The sequence below is a fragment of the Rhinolophus hipposideros genome (genome assembly GCF_964194185.1).
Source record: "Rhinolophus hipposideros genome assembly, chromosome: 22".
NCBI lineage: Eukaryota > Metazoa > Chordata > Mammalia > Chiroptera > Rhinolophidae > Rhinolophus > Rhinolophus hipposideros.
In genome coordinates, this window is record NC_138068.1 from 12499861 (window position 1) to 12520274 (window position 20414).

The window sequence follows — 20414 nt, forward strand, 5'->3', positions numbered from 1 at the left end:
GGAGAGAACGAGTCACTGATGAAGAGAGATCAGGGCGGCCAGTAATGAGCAGAAGTGACGAAAACATTGCAAAAATTTGTTGAATTGTGCGTCAAAATTGTTGGCTAACTGTGAGAAGCATAGTAAACCAAGTAAACATAGATGGAGAAACAGTTAGGAAAATTTTAACTGAAAATCTTGGCATGAGAAAGGCGTGTGCAAAAATGGTCCCAAAGGAGCTCTTGCATCACGACAATGCACCAGCTCACACGGCACTGTCTGTGAGGGAGTTCTGAGCCAGTAAACAAATAACTGTATTGGAACACCCTCCCTCCTCACCTGATTGGGCCCCCAATGACTTCTTTCTTTACCTGAAGATACAGGACATATTGAAAGAAAGACATTTTAATGACATTCTGGACATCAAGTGTAATATGACGACAGCTCTGATGGCCATTCCAGAAAGAGTTCCAAAATTGCTTTGATGGGTGGACTAGGCGCTGGCATTGGTGCATAGCTTCCCAAGGGGAGCACTTCAAAGGTGACCGTAGTGATATTCAGCAGTGAGGTATGTAGCACTTTTTCTAGGGTGAGTTCACGAACTCAATTGTCAGACCTCATATATCTCAGAAAATGATAACCCTAACAAGTTTACTACCCGTCCGACACCATACATAGCTATTACAATACCATTTACTATATTCCCTGTGCTGTACTTTACGTCCTGTAACTATATATTTTTTTAAAATTACAGTTGACATTCAATATTATTTTATATTAGTTTCAGGTTACAGCATAGTGGTTAGACATTTATATAATCTATGAAATGATCCCTCTGATAAGTCTACTACCCACCTGACACTATGCATAGTTTTTACAATATTATTGACAGTATCCCCATACTGTATTTCACATCCCCATGACTACCAGTTTGTGACTACCAGTTTGTTCCTAATCCCTTTTATCTTTCTCACCCATTTCCCCAACCTCCCTCCCCTCTGGCAACCATCAGTTTGTTCTGAGTCTATTTCTGTTTTGTTTTTTCAGTTATTCTCTTCTTTAGATTCTACATATAAATGAGATCATATGGTATTTGTCTTTCTCAGTCTGACTGACTTCACTTAGCATAATGTCCTCTAGGTCTATCCATGTTGTTGCAGATGGTAAGATTTCATTCTTTTTTATGGTCAAGTAATACTCCACTGTATGTATGTACCACAATTTCTTTACCGAATTGTCTATTGATGGGCTTTAGACACTGATCTCTGGGGGCCTGCCTACCAGGGGATCCAATAAGTAAAGGGGGTTGAGGCTCCTGGAGGAAGGGGACTGGGGTAGATGGGGAGCCCGCTTCAGCGCATGGGGCGGGTCCCTCGGGGTTTCCAGCTCTGGCAGCGGGTGCAGCGCCCCCGAGGCTCAGCTTTCTCGGGGAATTCCGGCGGCAAGTGGGTGGGAGCGGGGAGCAGGGGAGAGGGCGGGAGGCGGGGCGGGGCGGGGCCGGCTGCGGTCTATAAGGAGGGCGGCCCGCCCGCCACGGCCACTCGCCTGCGCGACCTCTCCGCACGGTGTTACTATGGCCCACGCCTGCCTGCTCCGGCTGCTGCTGCTGCTCCTCGTGGGCTCCTCCGCCGCTTTCGCGGAGTCGGTAGGTGCTTAGAGATGGCGGGGGGAGGGGGTGCCGACCGGTGTCTCCTTTGTTCCTGGGAGCGTGGAATAGGGTTGATCAGAGGGCTGCGCCGCTCCCAAGGAGACATCGGGGCCGGAGAAACTTTGTTGGAAACTTGGACCCGAGGTCACAGGGAGGCCTCCGGGGGTGGCTCCTTTGCGCGCCCTACGCCCCCAGCCTGTTGCTCTTCCCGCCTCCTCCTGACCTCAGGCCGGCCCCGGGCACCAGGCTCGGACGTGACTAAGCCGGTGTCACCTTCTCCCCCCACCCCACCCCGTACACACACTGTCGCCCTTTCCCTGGTGTTCCTGGGACAGGCTTGGAGCCTCAAACCCCCCTCCTCGCTTCCTGGGCGCCCAGAACGGGCAGCTCTAGAATCCGAGATGCCCGGGGATGAGCGGGACTGAGTATTCGGGAGAGGGAGGAGTTGAGGGTTCTGCTGGGCCTTGTTTCACACACTGGGGAGTGGAGAACTGGGCCCTGACCTCACTTCTGGCCACAGCGCTGCCACTGGCTTGTGACTTAGGGCAAGGCCCTGCCCCTGCTGAGTTTCAAGTTCCCCATCTGCACAAAGCGTATGACCAGTGTTTCTTTTAGGGTCCCTACAAAGTTGAGACTGATATTTGAAGGGTGAGTGGGAGGGGTGGTCCCGGCTCCGCGCTTTTCAGCAGGAGATGATCCCCTGCTTTCTGCAAGAAGGGTGCTTATTTCTATTCAGTGCAAATGGGGAAATCGAAGCACCCACCTTGAGTGAGATGAGGGGACCTGGGGAGAGAAGGTGTCAGTGAGCTCTAAGAAGCTTTCCTTCTCGCTGGCCACTGGTTTCTGTCGTAGGTTACAAAGTCCTGGGCTACCAGAAGCTCCATTCGTGCCAGCAGTCAGCTGGGGAGGAGGGAGGCAATCTCCGGAATTGCTGGGAGAGGCGATCTGCCTCCCAAAAGCCTGGGCTTTGTGCCCCCTTCGTGTCCTTAAGCCCTGGTTTTGGGGAAAACACTTGAGTCCCTGTTGTTAGTTCTGGTATGGGGCTCCCATTTCTCTGGGCTTACTTAGGGACAAGTGGTTTCAGCTTGGCAGGCTTCAGTTGAATGAATAAGACCCGAGTAATAATGCCTGCAGCACAATTGCAGACTTGCTGTGATGATAGCAAACATTTAGTGCTTATGGTGTTCCTGGCAATGTTCTAACAGCTTTCTAATGGCTGTTCTAATGGTTCTATCAACTAGTTTTACTCTGACAACAACCCTGTGACTGTTCTGAAACTGGTCCTCAGGCTAGAAAGCTAACACACTTGCCCAAGGTCACACAGCTAATAAAGGGCTGAGTCAGATTCAAATTGAGGCTGCCAGGCTTCCAAGTCCCAGCTCATCTTAACTTGTAGTCTGATGCTGTGATGAGTGGCCGCTGTTGTGCCCCATCCTCAGGTAACTCAAGACTAGTTTAGAATCTATTTGGGGCTGGCCAGCCTCAAGGAATTCTGAGGTGGAAGAGACAGAGGCCCCGTGTGAGGGGATGACTTCCATAAACTAAGGGAAACCTTGCCAGAAGCTTAGTGGCCGAGTCAGGACTCGAACCCAAGCCTGCTACTCCCTTGTGCAGTGCTCTAAACTAGGCCCTGAAGGATATATTGGAGTCGAGCATTTGGGGAGGCATCTAAAGGAATACCATGTTGGGTCCTGCCGGCCCCAACAGTGTGGGGAGAAGAGGAAAGACCCCGGAGGTTGTGAGGACACCGCGTGGGCTCTCACGTGTGTCTCAGCTTGGGCTGCTGAGCCTACAAGTACTTCAGAGTGAGGGGCAGACAGCTATGTCCCCGGAGCAGTCAGAAGGACATAGTTTGGGGAGGGCTGTCAGTCCTGCCTATGGTGACCCATCAGCTGAGGGAGAAGTCAGCCCTGAGCAGCTGCTTCCTGAGCGAATTGTCCCCCTCTCATTCTGACCTCAGCACTCCCCTTCCGCTAATGTCACAGACCTTCCTTCTCTAATGGGATCATAGAGCTTCCCCTTTGGGCCCCACCACCCCCTTTCCTCCCAGGGTTGTGGTTGGAAAAAGCAGACCTCATCACTGTTGGATTAGACCACAGAGATGATCTGGTCGGGCCCTTTTTGCAGGTGAAGAAACTGAGGCCCAGGGAGAAGGGTTTTGCTAATGGCAGTCATGGTGTATTGAGTGTTTCCATATGCCAGGTCCACAAAAAGCCTGTGGGGATTGTATTATTCCCACTTTGCAGATGAGGGAACTGAGAGGTAAAATGGGTATCACTTTGGGGTAGCAGAGAGCATCTAGGCCATCAGAATCTCTGCCTCGTCCCCCTCCAATAGTGCTGTTGGGGCCCCTCCCCTTGGGTGGTATCCCTCACCCCCTAGGTGCCACAGGTTTTGGGAAGGAAACCCAGACTGAGCACCCAGCCTCTTCTCCATTGGCGGGGCTTGCCATCCTAAACCAGTTCTTCCTGTCCAGCTGGGAGCATTCCCCTGAACTGCCTTCGTGCCACTCCCTCCCTGGCCAGCTAAAGGCAGCCTTGTTTTGGGAGCGGGAACTCCCCGCCACCCCCACCCCTAGAGATATTGCTGCCCAGGGACAGAGCCCACCTATGTGGTACCAGGCCTAGCCAGTTTGGGGGAGTGTCCGCCACTCACCGTTGTACTTTAGCTTAGAGATGTTTCTGGTCTCCTTGAGAATTCTCTGCTTGATTGCACAGAGTAAGCTTGCAGTGGAAGTCCAGGGGGTCTGGGATCCTTGAGTGACCAGTGAGAGAGCTCTTTGGACTTCTTACAAGCCCTGAGAGCCACCAAGTACCCGGGAGAATATTTGGGCCATGGTTTGGGGGACTCTGAGTTTGGGTCCCTTTCCCTCTCTGGGTCGCCATCCCCCACCTGTAAAATGGGATTTGAACCAAATGGCCTCAAAAGCCCTTTCTAGCCCGGGCGTTCTATTAAGTACCTACATTTTGAAAAGGGCTGTGGATAAATGAATAAATAATAAATAATATTCATGCATGTAACTTCATTCTAAAAGGTGCACTGAGGTAATTTATTGCTGATATAAATGCCTCCCGGTGATACTGTGAGGTAGGTATTATCTCCATTTTTACAGGAAACTGATGCTCAGAGGAATGTAATGGCTTGCCAAGGTCAGAACAAGGTCTGTCTGATAACACAAGGTGTCTGATTTGAGTATCCTCAGAACATTTCAGATCAGGAAATTGGCTGGGTTGAAGGTAGATACCTTGGGTCTTACTTCTGAATTGCTGGGTGACCTTGAGAAATGTGCCCTATCTCTGGATCTCAGTGTCCCCAACTCTAAAATGAGGAGGTTGGATCAGAGCCCTCCAGGGTCCTTCCTGTCCCAAGAGCCTACTGATAGGGGGAGGAGAGGGTTCTTGGCCTGAACAAGAACCTGCTGGGGGGTGGGACATTCAGCTCCTGCCATCCCCAGCTCCTGGAAACAGAGGGCTTTTCCAAGGACTTGGAGTGCTGAGCAGCCTGAATGAGAAGCTGGGAGAGCCAGGATGGGCTCCCCGCCCCAGCTCCCTCCTGGGAGGAATTGACTCCTAGCTGTCCTCAGCCTCCCGGACTGCTGGGTGTGATTTCCAAATGACCATTTAAAAGTGGGGGAAGGGGCTGGATAGGGCTCTGTGAGTCACTGGAGGAGAGTACTAACTGGCCTGCCTGAGTCACCCATTTCCTTTCTACCTCTTGGCTATAGGATGGCTTTGCTGGAGGCCTTGGAGTGGGCTTCTGAGTTTTACCTTGTCCTTTGAGAGCCTATGAAAGCTAGTCAGCATTTCAGTGTCCAGGGCCTCGAGGGGACGTACAAGAAATACTAGCGCTAGGCCCAGACCTTCACAACGCCTTGCCTCTCTGTGGACTTTGAAAGAGTAGAGTTCAACCAGTCCTCAAAATTGGTCTTTTGGCCTCTGCGGAGCAGGTAATGCTGTTTTTTCTTTTTTCCTTAAAGCAAAACTAAGACTGCTGCTGGTCTAAGTTCATAGAGCAAAGTCTGTACAGTCCAGATTGGATGTGACCCCGGGAGTCTCTGGTCTTTTGGATGCCCCCTCCTTGCTTCCTGGGACTGGCTGGAGGGCATTGGAACCTTGGCTTGGAGTGAGGCAGCCCTAACTCCAGAGGTGTAAAGTCCACCTCTTACTAGCTAGCTATACCTGGCTCGGATGAGCCACTCCACCTCTCAGCTTTCTGGTCTGCAAGGCGATCTGGGGTTGTGGTAAGGCTGATAGCAGATAACAAGACTGCAAGTTACGCTCCCTGTGTGGTGCCTGGGAGGGAGGAGGCCGTCTTAGTGACAGTGCCCTTCTTTGCCCAGGCCTCTTGGATGCTACCTGGTACCTTTGGGGACCTACCCCCCAACACAATGGCCCCTGGAAAGCTTTCTTCCCTCCCCATTTCTAACCCACAGCAGCAAGGTGGGAAGGGAGTAGTCTAGGGTGGAGCCCATGGAACCCAAATCTGCAATTTGTTTGTCTTAGAAGTGGGTTGTTTGCTAATTATCAGATGGGTTTATATTTAATCAAGAACCAGTTCCTGGCAGCCCCACCCCTCCTGCTGGGAATCTGTAGGAACCCCCTGCTGAGCAGTTTGCAGCTGGGAGAGAGAGGGGCCAGGAAGGTTGCAAAGGGGGTGTGGACCTTGGGGACACTGCCCAGGACTCGGGTCACCCGAGACCCCTGGTTGGAGGGACAGTGTTCTGTGGGAGGAGGGCCATAGTTTCTAGCCCTGCGGAGGCTGAGTGAAATACAAATAGCGCTCTGCGTGGAAGGGGCGAGATGGTGGGCAGAAAAGGGACTGTGTTCTGAAAAGCCAGTTTTCCTGGTGCCTGGAGAGGGAGGAGGAGAAGGCTTTTGTCAACAGTTGGGGCCTGATTTAACCCTAGGAGTACAAGAAACCTGACTTCTTGGCTTGGTTTGTTATTAACTCACTGATGACCTTTGGGTGCAGTTCCACATCTCGAAGGGTCCTCTGGCCCTGTCTGCTAGAGGCTGCATGACAATCAAAGCAGGTACATTTCACAGCCAGAAAGACCTGAGTCCCCATCCCAACTCTGTCACTCACCCAGGAACATGCAGTTAATAAGTCACTTTCCCGATGGGAGCCCTAGTGTCCTCTATAAAACACCTGTGTCACCTGAGGGTCATAATCGGTGTTTGGCAAACTTGTAAAGTGCTACCTTAAGTTTAGTTTATTATTAGCGGATAAACAAGGGTTCTTAACCTGGCCAGAGGTTGGCTTTGAGGAGGGCGGTGTCTGTATGCACGTTGAAAATGTAAACCGATGGTTACAGTTCTTGGAGTTCAAAACTTTTTATCCTTATCGGAGGGCTCCAGGAGTCCCCAAAAGATCACTGTGATATGAACAGTTCTTTCCAGCTTTGGCCTTCTGCAGTCTCCCCTACCTGCCCCTCCTATTTTCTCCCCTTCTCTGCGCCCCCTCTGACTCCCCATCCCCACCCTCTGGCCAGTCCCTCCTTCCCACTTAGCTCCCCACCCCCACTCCCCTTACTCTGCATGCCCCCTTCGCAGTCTTTCTGGCCCAGGAGCTCGGCTGCCCTAGTTTTCTCTGGCACAGTAGAGGTTGCTAGTCAGGTGACACCTGGGGTAATGGAAAGGGGAGGCAGGGAGAGGCTGGTATGTGTGGAAATAGTGACATGGTGGAGCCTGCTGGTCATGGCCAGGCCTGCAGGGACTGGCTGTACCACTCGAACCTCGGGGCATGGGAGCAGGGGTGACCAGTGGCTGGGCAGGTCACCAGGAGTAAGGACACTTCTTGCCCTGGGGAAGCCGAGCTGAGACGTCTGTGTGACAGACTGACATATTCTGGAGCAATGGCTTCCCCATGCAGGGTGTGGGGGGTGCCTCCGAGGGGCAGGAAGCCAGCACCCAGAGCTGATCTAATCAGCCGAGACGAGGCTATCGACTCTGCTCTTGAGAACAGGGAGGCTTGTTTACCTCCCGCCCGTGGATCCAGCAGGGACCACGGATCTGCTGCCTAGATTACAAACCCCAGCTTCAATGCACCTCTGTCTCTGCGGCCCTGAGGGAGCCAGCCCCTCCCAGCTGTCTCCACCGGTAATCGGAGCAGTGCCCAGCTTGGTTACCAGGACTTGAGACAGAGGGAGGTTTGTCTCTTTGAGAACTGTCTTTTTACAGGTGGGGAAACCGAGGCCCAGAGAGGGAATCTCCCAAGATCGCCCTGGGAGTTAGTGACAGGGGTGGGACATCAGCTTCTGGCAGGGGGATGTCCAGAGGCTTCAGAAGCTCCCACCCCCTGCCCCCATTCTTAGCTGGCACCCCGAATCCTGGAGCCCTTGCTGTGGGAATGGGCTGCCCTGGGGGGTTGGTGAAAAGCTGGCTGCTGGCAGTGCCAGGCCTGGCTTCTCTCCTGAGTGATTGTGTTCAGAGTAACCCGACCTCAGAGTGGACAGAGCCCGGGCAGAGCTGACATTCGAACTCCCTACCTCACCCCCAGACCTGGCTTAACCCTTCAGGTACCAGAGCACCAGGTCGTGAGTTGGTGTGATGTTTCTTTTTGCCTTATAGATATTTTTTTCATCCCCAAGGCAGGTCAGATAATCTGGGGATACAGGTCCCAAGTAGAATTTCAGGCGTCTCTGGTCATTGCTGTTTGATCGTTTTGGAAAAATACAACTGGTCTTTCCTTTGCCTCTATGTGCTTAGCACAGGTGCTCCACATTGTGTGACCTTGGGCAGGCCTCTGCCCATCTCGGGGTCTTTTTCTCTTGCAAAGTCTCAGGGCACCTGATTGGTTGTTGAAAGATCTCTGGTGTCAGAAGCAAAATGATAACCCATTATCGGGTGTGTCTCTTTGCCGTTTGCCAAGTACTTCCCCACCCAGGGACCACCTTCTTTCTAGCAATGGAATTGCTTGTACAACTTTTCCCAGGTCTCACTGATGCTTTGAGCACTAATCCCCTTACCCAGAAGGAGCAGGTGGGGATTAATAGCTGCTACTCATTGAGCGGCTACTGTGTACCAAACCTCCTGCTGGGTCCCTTACACACACTAATGCATTTCAGTAATCCTCACCATCCTGCAAGGTGCTACTCGCCCGGGTTACAAAAAGAGAGAAGGAAGAACGAGACGTGAAACCCCCAAGGCTCATATAGTTAGGTAAAGTGGCAGGACTGCGGTTTGCTTGTGGATCTGCCTTTTCAGGTAACCACACTAGGGGCGCCTTCCTTTCTGCCAAGGTGTACAGTCCTTTTTGTGGCCCCCAGGTTTTGCTCATTTGGGGGGATATTTGACCCTTCAGAAGGGGGATGAGAGAGGAAAGTGTATCAATGGCCTCTTCTGGAGATCTGTCAGGATCACTGGTAGGTTTAGTCATGGTTTTAGTCACCATCCCACCTGCTCCCAAAATGTGGCTTTCCTAGTTGCCCTTCTGTTCTCATCTCCTGAATGAAGGTTGAAGGGTCGAGTGTGCCCCTGACCCTCCCTCCCCTGGGGAAAGGCCAGGTAGGGGAAGGCTCTCCTCTCTCTTCCTCACACCGTTCATAGTTAACCAAGCTCTGACCCTGAACTTCTCCCCGGTGCCCCAGCCAAGTTTCTGTACTTTTGTTTAATCAATATCACTTTCGCCTTTGTTTATTCCCTGGCCAGGGGCAGGGGTGCCCTGGAGCCCTGGCCTGGCAGCGTGGGCTGTGGGGTTGGGGTGGAGATGTAAATAAAGCGTGGCTGACAGTGAGAAGTATGGTTGTGGCTGAGGCATGGTCTTGAGTAAGATCAGGATTGACTCAGCTCTGTCGATTTCCAGCTATGTGTCTTTGGATGAATGACTCAACTGAGCCTCAGTTTCCTGCAAAATGGGTAGAGCACCTTACAAAGCTGTTGTGCCAATAAAATGAGCCCACGTAGAGAAGCATCCTGTTTGGTGCCTGGCACGTAGTGAATACATAGTGCTAGCCACCAGCCCCCAGGCTTGTCCTGGGTGACTGAAGTTGTAGGACTTTGGGATAGAGTGGGGACCTTTTTCTAGTTTCATGCCTAGAGCCTAACGACTGGATGGGGAGTGACAGCTGCTGCCTGTGGATTTGCTGAGACCCTTAAGGGCAGCTAAAATCCTTGAACGGGAGAGAGGACAACGCCAGCCTGATAGCCAGGAGACCTAACTTCTAAGTCCAGCTCTGCTGCCAGCTGCTTGAGTGACCTTGGAAAGCCCCTTGTCTTTTAATCTGTTTGCTAGGTTATAAAATGAAACGGTTGGGCTCTGCGGCCTCAGATACCGTCTGTTGGCAGGTGTTAGTCCCTTTAGAACAAAATAGCACCTACTCCTCTTTTATGGATAGTGTGGAGAAGGATCCAGCATCTCTAAGCCTCCAGGCACCAACCCCAGGTGCCCACCCTCAATGGGGCAGCAGGGTCTGTGGGACCCAGGCCCACTGCCTCATTCACCTGGTGATTTGTATTGTGTGTCTGTGAGAAGGACAAAGACATAGGGAGACCTGAGGGCCCAGAGAGAATGCCTGTGCGTGCACACACATGTGAGTACACGTTCCCTGGGCAGGGATGGGGTGAACTGAGGAGAACCGACCAGACCACATCCTCAGCCAGGAGCAGGGTGGGGTCCCTCTCTGGTCAGGGATAGGCCTGGCTGCTGGGTGGCCTGGTTCTTCAAAGCTACCGGAGACTGAATGGGCCTTGCTGAAGAGTGTGAGGGAAGGGAGGGCAGTTGGCACCCTCTCCACATACATACACAAAGGGATGATTACCCACAACCCCCTGCAGCACGCTCCTGTCTTGCTGGCCTAGTCTTAAACGGCTCCTGCCCACTTTGGGAATTTCCCTGTGATCAGGGGTCGTGGCCAGAGAGCGCACTTTTGGGAGTTGAAGAATTTAATTTTCCTGTGTCCTCCCGTCAGCACGCCTCACAAAGCTTCTCCCGAGCCCCCGGACTTGCTGTAGGAGGGCACCTAGGCTCATCTAATGCAGCCTTTAGGGACCCCAATCCTTTTAGAGGCAGAATAGGTGTCTAGGCCATGTTGCTAACCCCTGGTGTGATCTTAGACAAGCCCTTTATCCTCTCCAGGAACCTGGTACAAGTATGAAGGGTTAGGGATACCCCGGTGAGCACCAAGAGGGCTGAACTGGGAATAAATCTAGTGTAGCCTCGGTTTTGCTGCTGACATGGCTGCGAGGTCTTCTTACCCACCTCCTCTGAGTCTTCACGTGTAAAACGGAGCTCGTCACTGTCAACCAATCAGCATGCTAATGCCATAGGTTGTTTTGAAACACCCCTTAGCACTTTCACATACTGAAAGAAAGGCAGGTGAAGAAGCAACTTCCATGGTTCCTGGGGACAAAAAGGGGTAGGGAGGGTGTCAGCCTGAAACAGCCCCACTTCGGGACCCTAGCCCCGGACTCGAGGACTTTGAGCTCTGATTCCCCACAGCCAGTCTGGTCTCCAGGCCAGTCAACAAGTGGCCATAGTACCATCCTGCCCTCTTGGGCTGGTTGGACCTCCACCAACAGAGCTCCCTTCTCCCTGGGTAGACGGGCACTCTATGTGCACGTGTGTGTTTCTTTGCATGTGGTTAAAGGCTTACGTGACCCGTACTTGGGTTCTGGTCCAGAGGAGCCACTTTCTGCCTGTGTGAACTTGGCCAAGCGACTACCTTTCTGCGTCGCTCTCCCTGCCTCCTTTCCAGTTCTGCACAAGATCTATTAGGAGGACTTACTTCATGCTAAGTGCTTAGCTAGGTAAGCCACAGAGGTGCTGCTGTCAGGTTCTGGGTCCCAGAGGAATTTGCAACAGGCGAACAGGGTACGTAAGAAGGAGCACAGGGACCCCGCCCTAGGTACAGGCAGCTTGCGCAACCGTGGAGGAACCTTACTCCTGAGCTGCCAAACCAAAGCCACAGGCACCGAGTTGTGTGCGGGGGCTGGAATTCCAGTTCTAGCTCCTGATTCCGGAGTCATGAAGTCATCCCTAACCAGGGCTTAACCCCTTCTGGCTCCCACCCCCATGTGTGCCAGGCCGCCAGCAGATTCTCCGTTCCTGCAGGAAGGGGAGTTGCCTGCCCACTGCTGCCTTCCTCCCAGCCTGACCCTGCTCCCTTCCAGGAATCCAGCATATGCCCTCCTGGGGGTGGAAGATGGCTTGATAGTCAAGTTCTCCCCGCCTCTCCCCGGAAACCAGTGGAGGGGAGGACAGGAGGTGCCTGGGCCTGTCCTGACATGGTAACCTTGTCCTAGGAACTGATATTCCTTCTTGGGCTCCCCACTGTGTCACTGGCAGGCTCCTCTGGGAGAGGGACAGCCTGGGGCAGGCAGAAACAGAACTGGCTTCTTTGCTTTGTGAGCTATGCAGGCTAATTTACTGTGTGAACCTGGGCAAGTCACTGCCCTGTTTGGGGTCAGATTCTCTCAAATTCTGTGAAACGGGAAGACAGGATGTCCCTGGCCTCTCCAGATGGTATTCTTGGTTCTGAGCAGAGCCCCGGCCTCCTGCAGTTAGGAGCTCTGAAAAAGATGGTAAGAATGTGTTGGGGAAGGCTGTGTGTTGAACTTAAGTGAAACCCTGACTCTTCTGACAAATGGACACTTTCATATTTGAATTAATTAGAGAAGTAATGAGCTTGGCCCAGGGCTGCTGTGCTGTGGGCAGACAGAACCTCAGCCTAGGAGTTAAGAGAAAGGATGGTAGGCTTTCCAAATGTTTCCCTTACCCTCTTGAACTCTAGGGGATGGAGCAGAGTGGCAGATGTACTTGTAGGACCTTGGGAAGGTTCTTTGCCTCCCTGGACCTTTAATATTTTCCTTTTGAAAGTTCTCAGCAGGGGTGGACCTCAGGTTCTGCTGTGACCAGCTAGGTTCCCATGGGATAGGAGCTGAGTGACACTTAGGGGTACTGGAGTAGATTGTGCATGAGGGCAGAAACAGTGCCTCTCCATGTCCTGCGCGGTGTTGGCAAACTAGACCTGTGGAACATATTTGGAAGGTTAAAAACAAGAGTGCGCTTATGTACTCTTGAGTCACTTGGTCTGGGGCAGCGCCCTGACCTGAGGCTGTTCTGGGTGTGGGTGAGCCAGCCTTGCCTGTCCCAGCCCAGTCTGACTCAGTTGGGAAAGGTGTCCCAGACTGGGCCAGACCAGAGCCAGCAGCCCTCTCTGCCACATAGAACCCTGGCATAGCGTATCCTCCGGCCGGCCTGGGTGGGTGAAATCACTGGTTCCAAAGTCAGGCAGCCCTACGTGGAATCCTCAGTTCTTCATCGGCTACTCATGTCATCAAAAGAAAATAATTCCCTGTCTTTAATGCCCACTTTCCTCCCTTGTAAAATGGGGTTACAGACATGGCTTTAGAGTTACTAAGAACAGGGGGTATCACATACATAGCAAGTGCTTAGTAAATGGTACCCAGTGCTATAGTTATATTCTGATTATTATCACCTTTATTATTTTTATTACCCCAGAATGGGACAGAGACTTGCCTAAGGTCACACAGCAAGTCAGGGGCCAGGAGGGGCCTAGGACTCCAGGCCTAGTCATCTTCCAGCGCCCAAGTTTACCTCCTCGAATGCCTACGTCATTGTTTCTTGTGGCTGAGGGGCTGTGGCCTACCATTAGCAAGGCTATCGGCTGATGTGTCTCCTTTTTTCCCCTAGATCCGAGAGACTGAGGTCATCGATCCCCAAGACCTCCTAGAAGGCCGATACTTTTCTGGCGCCCTACCCGACGATGAGGATGTCGTGGGGCCCGGGCAGGAACCCGATGACTTTGAGCTGTCTGGCTCTGGAGATCTGGGTACGGAGGGTGTGAGGCCCTGGGCAGGCCAGAGCCTGGGGCTGCGTGGACGGCAGGGAATGTGGCCTCTCCTCCACAGGGAGGGTGACCACACCTGAAGACTTTGATTTTTGTGGGGATGTGCCTGGAGTGCCCCTCCTTCCTCAAATAAGAGGAAACAAAAGTAACTGGATCAGTCGTTTCCATCCCTGAGACCCTTCCTAGGCTAGTTGTTGTAACTACTAGGTTTTCTGAGCACCAGCCTGAACTTGTTCACCTAGGGCACAGTGAGGGTGGGGAAGGAGAAGTGATAAGAGTGTTTGTCTTCCTTTGAAAGGAAAAAGACCTGTGGGCCTGCAAGAGCTGAGGTGTAGGTGGGGAACCAAGAACAAACCCCTGCTTCCGTAGGGGGTGGGAGTAGGTGAAGGTGCCCAGACTTCCGGGGCTGGTGCCCTGCGTGGTCTTCTGTGAGTGTCTGACCCTGGCTGCTGGGCCAGACAGAGCGACTAGGAAACATCCCTCCTATGTGCGGGATGGTGTAATCAAAGTTTGAGGTTTGGAGTCGCATAGTCCTTGGTTTCCGAGTCTGTAAAATGGGTATAGGAATGACAGTACATCAGTATTATGGGGATTGGACTGGGTTGTAGCTCTGTACGTACCAAGGACTCATATGTTTTAATATTGCAATTTCTAATGTCTAATATTGCAGTCTAGACTCTTGCCCTCTCAAACGAGTCCCCTGGGGATCTTGTTAAAAATGCAGATTCTGAGTCAGTGGGCCCTGAAGTTCAGTATTTCTAGCCCCCAGGCGGTACTGTCAGTCCCTGGATCCACCAGCCAAGGCTGAAAGGGGATCACTTATCTGGGGGTAACTGACCTCATACTTATATAGCCTTTCTGACCTTACAGATGACGCAGAGGACCCCAGAATCTTCCCCGAAGTCATCCAAACCTTGGTAAGTAGCTACATGCTTTGCCTCTCCCCGTGCTCCCATGTGAAACCTGTTGAGAAGAGCAGAAGAAATCAGGCTCTCACCTCACCATCACGAAGACTTTTATTTGTGGCCTTGGGCTCCTCTGGAGCAAGCACCACTGACTCATGGGTAGACCATCCTCCCAAGGATAGTCACTGTCAACACATAGATATGTTGCCTACCCCTTTTCTGTGGTTGTATAGATATTTCCCAACATGAATGTCAAATTATATACACAGTTTTATATATTGCATTTTTCACTTAAAGTGGTCATGAATATTTCCCCACATAATTAAATGTTCTTCCTATTTTTATAGGCTGCACAATTATAGTTCACCCAATTTCCCTGATTGATGGAAAAGTTATAATTTTTCGATATTCTGAAATTATAGCACTACAGCACGCATCTTTTGTACAAATCTCTAATTAGCTCCTTAGGACAGAGTCGCAGAGGCAAAATTGCTGCGTCAAGGGCCAGCAATTTCTGCCATTTTGTCAAACTGCCCTCCAGAGTGGTTACTCTTAGAATACACGCCGAGCAGCAGTGCGTGGGGTCACTGGCTTCCCTGTGCCCTTGTCACATTATTCATTCCCATTTTGGAGGCAGATCTACTAGAAAAGCTGCCGGGAAGGATTTGACAGCATAATTAGGGAATTGTTGCTGATTTCTGCTTCAGGACCACATGGTTCTGTCAGCAACATGGCCGAAGCAGATTCCCCTGTCCCCTGCCCTGCGTGCCTGAATGTCCCTGCCCCTGCCCTGAGTGCCTCCCCAAACCATGCTGAGCATTTGTCTCTCCTTCCCCCATCCAGGAGCCTTTAGATAACCGCATCCCTGAGAGGACAGGACCTGAGAGCTGGGTCCCCACCGTACCCAAGGAGCTGGAGGAGAACGAGGTCATCCCCAAGAGGCTCTCACCACTCCTCGAGGGGAATGAGGATATGTCCAACAGGGTGTCCATGTCCAGCACTGCCCAGGCCAGCAACATTTTTGAGAGAACAGAGGTCCTGGCAGGTAAGGTCCTCGCAGGATACCCCGAAGAGGGGCAGGGCTCCATGGGAGGTAGTGCTGTACACAGGACTCCTTAGCCCGGGAGGAGTCCTTGGGGCCCCTTCCTTAGAGCCAAACCCAGGGTGTCCTGGCCTTGACGCCACCTGGGGGGGTGGAGGGATGCTCTGACTGTGTGCAGCCTGGTGGAGGGGGAGGAAAATTGCACATCAAAGGCTTCTAAAGAATAGACAAGCTGAGTCATTCACTTGCTGTAAGTCCTCTTCTTGTTTTCAGAGCTTAGGTTTGGTAGCTGGGGAGTTAATTATTAAAAGTTAGCATTCTTTGAAAATCTCCCTTGAAAGCCTAGAGGTTCCTTAGCATTGGGCTGGCTTTCCCTCCCCCTGCTTTATCACTTGTGACCGTGGCTGAGAAGAATTTTGAACTTCAGTGGAGACGAGCCTCCGGTTCCTCCTCTGTAAATGGGTACAATGATACCTCCTTGGGTTGGTATAATGACTCTGAAATAACTCGACAAACTGTGAAGGGCTGTTCTGATTTGTTAGCCTAAAATATAAGGATGAACAAGCTTGGTGAGTGGACACCCTCGGCTGGGCCCAGGATGGGTAACTCCCGTCTCCTGGTAACCAGCTGGGCCCATAGCTCCCAGGAGGCTTGATGTGTAAGCAAAGAGCCTTGTGTCCTGCCTCCATCAGGACAGATAAAAGATCTTGCGTGCATCTTGCCGATGAAGTTCCCTGGGAATATAATCCCAGATGACTTTGGGCCCAGCTAAGCCTTGACCCTGGCCTCCTGATACTTGAGTCAACGTTGTTTTCACTTTCCCTTCACTACTTTCTGTGTGATATAGGTGTGGTTGGGGGTGCTGTTGGAACTCGAAGGGCCCTTAGGGACCATTTAGTCTTGTAAGTTTCAAACAACTTGGAAGTTTTAGAGGTAAAGCCTCCCCCATCTTTCTTCAAACAGAGTTTCACTTTTCAGCTGGCCTATGTGGGATTTAGATAAGCCCCAACTGAGGCTTCTACTGCTATTAAAGAAAAATGTTTTTTTCTCTAAAACCTTAAAAGTCGTTTTAAAAAACACTGATATAGTATAAAGCAACTATTTCTCATACATGGGAAAACTGAGGCCCAGAGAAAGCAAGCCCCTTGCTTTCCAAAGTCACAAAACCAGGAAACGGTGTTGAACCTAGGACCATAGTCACTTCTGAGACCGCACGTGAACCATGACTTTGTGGGGCAGCCCAGCACAGACCTACTAGAGGAGCTGGGGTCATCAGAGGGAAAGGTGATGGCGACAAGTGTGGGGTTGATATCTGATAACCCCTGTGCTTTTCCTGGCATCTCCTGGGGGTACTTTGTTGCTGCTTTTCCATAGAGTTTTAGCCAAGAAAGAACCTTACTTGGCTCCTGTGCCCCCATTCTGTGCAGAGCTGTGGAGTGTGAGCAGGGCCAGAAAATTAATCTTCTTAGCCTGACTAAGACCGAATTAGGGGACTCAATCTGCCACAGAAAGGATTCTGTAAGACATCCCTGGCCCATCAACAAACAGGATGGAGCCATTCAGGCCCCCTGGCATAGAGCAGAGAACATCCACTCCCCTGAGGTTAGGAGCCCCCCACATCTGCCTGACACTGGCCAGGTGCCCTTCGGCTGTGCTCTTCTCTGAGCCAAACTGTAAGCATCATTTATTAAGTACTTCCTGTTGTGCCAGGCCCGATTCGGGTGCTAGCGACACAAAGAAACACAGATGTTTACAGTGAATGAGCAGCAAGCATATGCTACGTTACACACTTCTAAGCACTTTAAGTGGACTCATGTATTTAATCCTTAGGACAAACATATGACAAAGGTATTTCCATTTCCAATGGTTGAGATGAAGGAACCTGCCTAAGATCACCCAGTCAGTGAGGAGGAGAGATGGGAGTGGACGCTAGGCCTTAACCACAGAGCTACATTCATAGGCTCATAAACCACCATCTATAATTATCTATAACATAATAGCATGGACATGCTAGTGTGTTACACCTGTGTGTACATAGACACACATACCTGTCTTTAGAAGTATAAGCCAGCATGGGTGTGTGTGCACACAGGGACAGCTAGAGGACTGGGATTTTTCTTGCTTCTGGCTCAGTTAAGGCTAAGCTGATGTTTAGAAAGAGCCTGGCTTTGGATCCAGGCAAATGTAGGTTGGCGTCGTGGCTTTGCCACTCTGGTCCTATGGTCTTCAGGGACTTCTAGTGACCCCCTTCTCGTAAGTGAGGGTGTGAGAATCAAATAAGTCATCAGCATGCTGGCACAGGCAGTGGTGATGGTGAGGGTGTCTAGTTGTAAGAGAACCAACCGGGCGGATGAGGGAGGATACGAACCCCAATGTCCTGATGAGCAGCTCTCACCTTGCTGTTCCCTCTGTTCCCTGCAGCTCTGATTGTGGGCGGCGGCGTGGGCATCCTGTTTGCCATTTTCCTGGTTCTGCTGCTGGTATACCGCATGAAGAAGAAGGACGAAGGCAGCTATGACCTGGGCAAGAAACCCATCTACAAAAAAGCCCCCACTAATGAGTTCTATGCCTGAAGCTTCCTCACGGGCACTGGCTTGGACTTGAGGGGGGTGGGAAGCTGAAGGATTTTGGAGGGTGGACATTAAGGTAGGGGGAGGGCCACCTAACACTGACCTGTCAGCATCTTCAACTCTGACTACATTTTAAGTGTCAGGAGAGACATCATCTTCTACTGTTCCTGCCTCTTCTTGATTCTCTGGGCCTCGAATGTCCCAGCAGAAAAATGAGGCTAAACTTGGCTTTTCTGAAGGCAAATCTAGAATTGGATCATTTCTTCATCTTCCAGTGTAGAATCTAGGCCCAGTGTAGAGCCTGTACTGACCATGCCTCATCCAGAGCCCCTCTGAAGCTGTCGTATGAATCCTGCTGGAGATCTGCTCCTAGCGCCTTCCTTCCTCCTCCCCCTACCCCTCTCCACCCCCTTCACAGCCGGTCCCTCTGCCAGGAACTGGGAGAAGGAACTAGAACCATCTGCACCTTGAGATGTGTCCATCAAAGGACACTTGAGTCCACACTACAGGAGTCTGTGGAATACTTGGGCCATTCTAGGCTCTTCCAAGTGACTTTTAGAAATCAACCTTTTTTATTTGGGGAGGGAGGGTGAGGAGAAAAGCTGAAAACATACTGAAATGGATTGGTAGAATCTATTGGTAAATCTCTTTTTAGGGGGATGCTTTTTTAACAGTTCATTCCTTTGTGTAGTGCCTCTGCCTGGCCAGAATGCACAGGTGCTGAGGTGTTCTCCGCTCTCTTGCACATTTCCACAGTACCTGCTAAGTTTGTATTTAATGGTTTTGTTTTTGTTTTTGTTTCTCGAAAATGAGAGAAGAGCCGGAGATATAATTTTTATTAATTTTTTTTTTTTACTATTTATAGCTTCAGACAGGGCCTCTCTTTCCTCGTTTTCTTTAAATCCCCTCCCCATTTTTTAAAAAATATATTTTACACTCCTGTTCATGACTTTGACCCTTTCTGAAGCTGCTTCCTCTAAGAAGTAGCTTTTGCTGAGACATAGTTTTCTGGCAGATCCCAAAATATAAGGGATAGTGGGATTTTTGTGTCTCTTTTCTTGTAATATATTATTCTTCCTTTGTTCTAGAAAAATAGATAAATATATTTTTTCAGGAGCTAGTGTGATATTTCCAATTTAAAGTTGGCTGGGTGGTTGAGTGAGTGAATTTTTATGTGGCTGAGTGGGGTTTTGCCTCTTTCTCTCACCCCGTTAGTGGTGCCTTCTTTTCATTGGGCTAAGATAGCTGAGGGCAGAGTGTTCTGCCTTCTTTCTAGCTTCAACTTTGAGTCCAGCTGGTATGCCTTCATTTTTCCAAATTTCCGAGAAAACTGGAGAGCTGAGCTAGCCAATACAGTAACCAATAGCCACGTGTGGCTATTTAAATCAATCACAATTACATAAAATTAAAAATCCATTTCTCAGTCACACTCACCACATTTCAAGTGGTTAGTTGCCACATGTGGCTTGTGGCTGCTGCAGCGAGCAGGCAGGTAGAGACCATTTCCATCTGTCGGACAGCACTGCTAGAGAACTAAACTGGCTTAGCAAGTCACAGCCCCAGCTTTGTTGGGATGACCTTTGTCTCCCTGGGCAAAGGCAGGGTGGGGGTGGGGAGGGCTGATTAGGCCCTAGTTCTGGAGCCTGTTACGGCCACCTTCCCCCTCCAGAGAGAGGTGGCATAGCCTGGGCAGGCTGTGTCTTCTGACCCCACTGGCTGGGGTTAGGGGAAATCAGCCTTGCTTTCTGCACCCTTCACCCCCAAAACCCAGGGTTCCCAGCTGGCTGGGTCCTCTTCTCCTCTGACTCCCCCCTCCCCCCTCCCTTTCCTCTGCCTATGTTGGGAGATAGCACCTCTTGTATCCACCTCACACTGTTGTCTGTTACTGATTTTTTGATAAAAAGATAATAAAACCTGGTACTTTCTAGATGGCCTGCCTCTGTGATTTTAAAGTTTGTCAGAAGTCATCCTTTCTGGGCTATGTAGCCCTTGGCCACGGTGGAGCCTGAGATAACTGCCCTGACTAAATGCCCTTTGTGGTGCCAGATACCAGGGGCAGAGATGTAAGAAGCCAGGAAAGGGCCTGGAGAGGAGGGAAGAAAGTCAGCACGTGCAGGTTGTGGCCTGTGGGGCATGTTGCACCTACCTCAGTGTTTTGTTTAGGCGGCTCCGTGTTTAAAAAACAAACACAAAAGTCCTTGGATTAGTTGCCAGCTACAGAAATTAGGCCGTTTCCCATAAAAATTCAGATTCCCCACTTCTCTTGGGAAAAAGGTTTGACAACTCTCAGGCTTCATGGCAAAAATTGGCAGTTGCTGACAGGCGCCAGCCGGTTTAGACGTGGGTTCTCTGTCTTGCCACAGTCTCCTTCTGCTAGCTTCATTCACGTGACCTGCTCACTCACGTCACCTGCTAGGCCTCAGTGGCCATTTGAGTTGGCAGGCTCTAGATGTCTCTCGAT

The 20414-nt window shown here is 51.0% G+C and overlaps 1 protein-coding gene across 1 annotated transcript; it reads left to right on the forward strand.

Annotated features, from left to right (window-relative positions):
* The first annotated feature begins 1520 nt into the window (after window positions 1–1520).
* Window positions 1521–19880, forward strand: SDC4 (syndecan 4). The gene is made up of 5 exons (XM_081034560.1): window positions 1521–1624; window positions 13280–13418; window positions 14307–14353; window positions 15185–15386; window positions 17805–19880. The coding sequence occupies exons 1-5, from the start codon at window positions 1553–1555 to the stop codon at window positions 17954–17956; spliced, it is 612 nt and encodes a 203-aa protein (XP_080890686.1). The 5' UTR covers window positions 1521–1552; the 3' UTR covers window positions 17957–19880.
* The last annotated feature ends 534 nt before the right edge of the window (window positions 19881–20414 follow it).